Source organism: Salvelinus sp. IW2-2015, linkage group LG1 (genome assembly GCF_002910315.2).
Source record: "Salvelinus sp. IW2-2015 linkage group LG1, ASM291031v2, whole genome shotgun sequence".
Lineage (NCBI taxonomy): Eukaryota > Metazoa > Chordata > Actinopteri > Salmoniformes > Salmonidae > Salvelinus > Salvelinus sp. IW2-2015.
This window is the reverse complement of record NC_036838.1, coordinates 11,085,295-11,091,118: the sequence shown is the minus strand read 5'-3', so window position 1 is coordinate 11,091,118 and position 5,824 is coordinate 11,085,295. Positions and strand designations below refer to the sequence as shown.

At 51.6% G+C, this 5,824-nt stretch overlaps 1 protein-coding gene across 1 annotated transcript; it reads right to left on the bottom strand.

Moving 5' to 3' along the window:
- Positions 1–549: 549 nt before the first annotated feature.
- Positions 550–3,334, bottom strand: LOC111961049 (son of sevenless homolog 1-like). The gene is made up of 2 exons (XM_023983179.3): positions 2,530–3,334; positions 550–2,269 (listed from the first exon to the last, which is right to left on the bottom strand). Exons 1-2 carry the CDS (start codon positions 2,629–2,631, stop codon positions 1,691–1,693), a joined length of 681 nt encoding a protein of 226 aa, XP_023838947.1. The 5' UTR covers positions 2,632–3,334; the 3' UTR covers positions 550–1,690.
- Positions 3,335–5,824: the final 2,490 nt, after the last annotated feature.

The following is a 5,824-nucleotide window of genomic DNA, read 5'->3' as shown; positions in this document are numbered from 1 at the left end:
TTGCCTCTGGGGTGCAKTTGAGTCAAAAGGGGTCCCCTGAATTGACAGAAATATTGCCTGTGTAATTCGAACCGTGCCCAGAAATGACCTCATTGGACAGAAAGGGGCTTATCTCCTGACACCCATGAGCAAAATCATATTGTAGGCTAAAACTAAGGATTGTGTGGTTTCATGAGTTAAGAAATTGTAGCATGTGGCTCATTTGGTAGAGCACGGCGCTTGTAATGCCAAGGTTGTGGGTTCTGTAAGTTGCTCTGGATAAGAGTGTCTGCTAAATGACTAAAATGTAAAAACAAAACTGGTCTTGCATGTATGGGGCATATACACAAGCTGAAGTTTGAGGTAAACAATTAGCAACTACATTTCCATACAGACCCTTTATGTCACTGATAGAGCAAGGTCTCCAGTACATAACTCGGATGAGCTTCAGTCAGATCAGTGACCATTTTGAAGGAAGGAAGGAATCATTAAACAAATATATTCTAACTGGGCCTTTTGCATTCAGGACCGTAGCCAGCTCTTCACTAGTTTCATAGCGGACCTACTGCATAGAGTGGTAGAAACACTTTTATTCCCTTGTTTAAAGAAGTCAAATCGTAATTTTCTTTACATACTCATTGGCAGAAATGAATCAGAACATAAAAGTACTAACACGAACTTAAGAACAATCACTTATTGTGTTTCTTGAAAAGTACCTCTTTGGTGTGGATGGGTACCTTGAATCAGGGTTTCCCAAACTCGGTCCTGGGCCCACCACATTTAGTTTTTTTGCCCGAGCACTACACATCTGATTCAATTAGCCAACTCATCATCAAGCTTTGATTATTTGAATCAGCTGTGTAGTGCTAAGGCAAAAAAACAAAACATGCACCCAGGACCAAGGTTGGGAAACCCTGCCTTAAATCATGGTACTCTGGTCGATCTACTGGCATAAAAAAAATGCTCGCCCCGGACTGAGTCTCTACACAAAGCCTTAAACACCATCTAACAACATGATTTCCCAAGTTCCTTTTTCCATCTGAGTGAGGTGGATTGAACGACAGACATTTGTTATGGGGGAGTTGAATGGGTTTGCAACACCGTGATAGCTTGAGTCCTCTCTGGTCCGTCTCTGGTCAATATGGGCCACTTTAGTAGATCGTTTAGCCCATACACAGGGAGTTAAAACACTATTAAGTTTGTGGATTTCTCTTGGAGTCTGTACAAACTGGGCTACAGTCTTTATCGTTCCGTCCTCCAGCGTGCAGTGGACTTGTGTGGAACTTGTTCATGGTTTATTACGGTTCAAGCTGTATGTGCATGGGTAGGCCACCGAGCTCATAGGCAAGTAATGCTGCAATCGATTCACTTAAAAAATATGAAATAATGAAAAAAACATTGGACACTGACAAACGACATACTGTACATACAAACACACACAACAAAACAAGCAGTAAGATACACCCCTCCCCCCCCGAAATTATTTTTATAGGGAATCTCCAAATGGTCTGCACGAATGAAAAAGGACAATCATCTTTCGTTTAAGTATTTTTTTTTTTATAAGGGCACATGATTATTTTTCCAGGTAGCTAAGAACCTACACTGGTATTGTCTTTTTTTTCTTCTCAAAGTCAACATCACAATTAATGTTGTTTTTTGTCCAAGTCTTTAGTGTTCAATAATTTGCCCCAGATTACATACACAAGTCTTTTTAAAAGGGGTTGGCATTCTCCAGCAGGGGCGGGCCGTCTCGATGCGCTGGGGACGGGTATGACACCGACTCCCTTTTGTACGTTTTGGGGGGGAGCTTGGGGATGGCTTGGGCAGCAGCGCTGCTGGTGCTCTGGCGGGGGGGCACAGGGGGGCCAGCTGCACCCCCCGGAGGGAGGAGGGCTGAGTCGCCGCAGCAGTCTGGGCCGCCGGACCCCGGCAGTGGTAAGGGTGGGGAGGGCAGGTGCTTGCGCGGCCCCAGCGAGGGCGAGGGAGTCGGGGGTGGTGGCGGGGTGAGCGGGCCGAACGGCGAGGGGGGGAAGAAGGTCTGGCTCAGCGTGGGTTCGTTGCTGCGGATGCGGCCCTGCGGGGGTGGCTGCAGGTGCAGGGGGCTGTTGGAGCTGGAGAAGACGTCCGGCGTTCTCACGGGCTCCCGCGGTGGCAGGGTGGGTGGGCTGTCAGGCGGCTCCGACAAGGAGGTGCGCTCGGTCGAGAGCGAGTAGCGCGGCGAGTAGACCTTGGTGGTGGTGGGCTGCCGCGGTGGGATGGCGGGGGGGCTGTCCAAGTGCTTGGACATCATCTGGAATGTGAGAGACGCACAGATGGAAAAGGAGAAAGAAGGAGAAGCACAAACATTATGAAGAGTGTGGGAGAACGACTCGACAAACTCTCAAAATTGTCATCTAAATCTCTAGCAAATAACTGACAGCGCAACTTAGTTGTGTTTCATTGGATATTTAGCATTCCACATCTACATTCTTGAATATATCAATCGAGAATCCTCCTAATGGTACAGTCTCAGAACAACATTAGGTAGCAAACATGTCAAAATAGAGTCACCTTCGAAGGGGAAGATTCAGCGGGGGCGGATTCGGGGCGTCTGCGAGGGGGCACAGGCGGGGGGACGGTGGCGTCTTCAGTGCTCCTGTGGAGACTCACCATGGAGGAAACTGAGGAGGACCCTGGAATAGAAGGAAATCAGGAACTCAAATTAAGTCTTACAGGAAGAGAGTAATTACACATATTTAACCCTAATTCCCCAAATTCATCCCATACAGGACTCTACAACTCAGGGATGGGCAACAGTGTCTGGGGGGTTCTCTTTTGCTTGACTGTTTCCTAGGTCTTAAATCAGACAATTTCTCCAGACATTCAGGCCCACGAAGAATGGAGTAAAAAAACAAGCAAAATGAAAACATTTAGAATAGAGGATGAGGAATGGATGGGTAATAGACACTCTCCTTTCGGGAAGGGTATGCAAATGACACCCCTAAAGTATTATGTTCGAGGCAATCACGTCYACCAACTTCAATAACTAACTACACACCACAGAGTGATATTGTACAAGGATGCTTAGAGCAAAACCTCACAGTGACAATGAATTCAGGACAGGAGAACAGAAGGGGGTGACACTGATCTAGGGTCAGTTTAGCTGGTTAGTAGCCTGGTTAGGGTCAGTATTCAGAGAGAGGTAAACTGATCCTAGAGCTGTACCCGTGGGCAACGTCTACTTAGAGCTACGAAACTCACACACAGATGAGCGTTCGTTGCCATGGAGATGGACAGGCACAACAGTGTGCGGAGATGGGAGCAATGAGGTGGATGTCAGTTGCATGCAGGTAGGGAGAGGCAAGTTGGGCTTGGGAGGGTCGCGAGGTACAATAGAAAGGATAATCAACAAGTATATTGACAACCCAGTATTTCCTACCGCCACAGCGTGGTACTCAACCCGCAGCGAATTAAGCAATTAACATCTCCAATCATGTAGCGACGCGACTAACACTGTCATAAAAATGCCCCAGTCTGCACCCACTCTCCCCTGATAGGCCTTACCATGACGCCTAGAAGACACGAATATTCGTGACCTTCCGCAGACCAGTATAATAGTCGTCCTCAATGGCTGCATAGACTGCGCTCGTTATATATAAGCTAGCCGTGCTGCTCGTGTGTGCTCGGGATGAGTGCTGCAGCCACCCACGATCCCGCCACGCCAACTGCACACACTCGTGGCTAGATTCTGACAGCGGGTACATCCCTGAGTCCCGAGCGTTTTCCACCCACCGAGTCAACAACAACACGCCCACAATATATGGAATTTCTCGTTTGAAGAATGGGGGTACACATCCCTCAATAAACTTACTTAAACACTCGTGCTCTAGAATCTATGGTGCTCATGCTTGTCGGTGATTTGATTTTGGCAGTTACACCCCCACTTATAGGCATAACACACACTAACCACGACTAGTTCCCCCAACTCTTCCGACATTAAGGGTTTATCGAATTAACTGCCCCAGATTAGAAAAGACATCCACGGAGCCCAGCACTTGAGGGCCTCTGAGCGATCTGCACGTTTGCCAGTAGCCCTCGACATTATAGCTTGTTGCCCCCTGACCCCTCTTCACCCTCTTTCCTCTCTCTCCCTTTCTCATCCTTACAGCCCAACGCAAGCTACACACCTGCACCCGCCTCCACACGCTTGCCCGCGCCGTCTCCGCGGCCCGCTCCTCCGGGGTGCCGCCCGGGCACATGCCGCCACCCGACACACCCTGCCAGAACGCAGCCACCGGCAAGATCCAGCTTTTCCCCACAGCGCATACCCTGACAGCCGACAGATGCCGAGAGCCGCCGCCTCTCGCGCCCAACTCGCCGCGCACGCCCTCTCACGCCGCCGCCCAGCGCCTCGGCCCGCCCTCCCCAGCTCCACGCGACATCGGCCAGCCTGTGCGTTCTGGACCTCGCCCCGACGAGGCCTACCCCAGCCCCATTCCACCTTCCAGTAGAAAACGTACGGTCCTCTCCACGACCCTCCGGCCACGCAACCTCCGGAGGCAGCTCCTGGCATGAGCGACGCCCCCGATCGCCCCGCGCCGCCGCCAAGCAGAGCCGCCAGCGCCTTCGCCACGGCTGCTCGTCGCCAGCCACCAGCACCCTACCGAGCTTCACTAGAGAAACTTTTTACGAGAGTCTAAGCGCCACACTCCCACGTTCTCGACGCCCCAGTCCTCTGACCCATCTTACACCAGGTCACGCTCACCTCAAGACCAAACAACAGGCGTACCCAAAACAACTCGCTTCCCTTCCCCATCCCTCTCTTTGGAGTAATCCCCACTAGAGCTAAGCTGCTAACGATTGAACTTAGCATTAGCGCTGCAGTACATGCAAACGTGTTATCCACCGTTCTTCAGACTCCCCCCCTTCCCACCCCCATCACCATCACTGCTCAGATCTCGACCTCACTTAACTGCGCCAACTGAAGCGAACGCGAGAACCGAACGAATGCCAGGTGCCAGCACGAGGACAACCAGTCCAGACGGTAGCCCCAGAACTTTAGGAGGCTGTTATCGCCGCTAGGTGAAATGTTTCCCGGCTCCGCAACATGGCGACTGATATAGCAGTATCCAGACTTTATTATACTAGTATAAATTGCCCTTTTCTGACGCAACAGCCCGCAGAAGGGAACATCAAGCCCGTCCTGCCCCTAAGATACCTAGAACCCAACTTTTCACCGATTACCTGTAAAACCGTCGCCATAATACGTAGTACCCAGCCTAACCCCCTGTTCCCCATCTTTCGAAGGGACACTCCTCTTGTAGCCAAGCCGCGTGCTTGTGATGCCAGCCGCCGCCTGGCATGCTGTGCAAGGCCCCAACCGACGCGGCGGGCGGCGGCACGGGGTCACCGGTTGAGTTGCACAACCACCCACGTCCACTTGCCCAGCAGCACTTGCGTGGAAGCAGCCGAAATACATGAAGTAACACGCGGGTTAAATGCGAGTAGACTAGTCCCCCAGTGGTCCGGCCGAAATGATAAAACGCGGCTGGTCGCGAGTCCGCGGGCCATCGGAGTCTCTCCTCCTGCTGCAGGCCGTTTTCTCTGCTTTGTCCGTCTGCCTCGCTAGCGCTCTCCCTGGCCGTGCCAGACTGGTGACGAGCATCTTTGCCAAAGAAAGACAAAAAACGGAAGTGCATCAATTTACCACGACGCCCACGTTAGCTATGGACCGCGTGGTCGCAAAGGCCAGGCCTAGCCGTTGTTGTCAAGTGAAGCCCCCGCGCCCCCCACAACACACGCATCCCAAGCAACACATTCGCAACTCCGCCCCGCGCGGTCTGCTCAGCTCATTGCTGCACCCCTC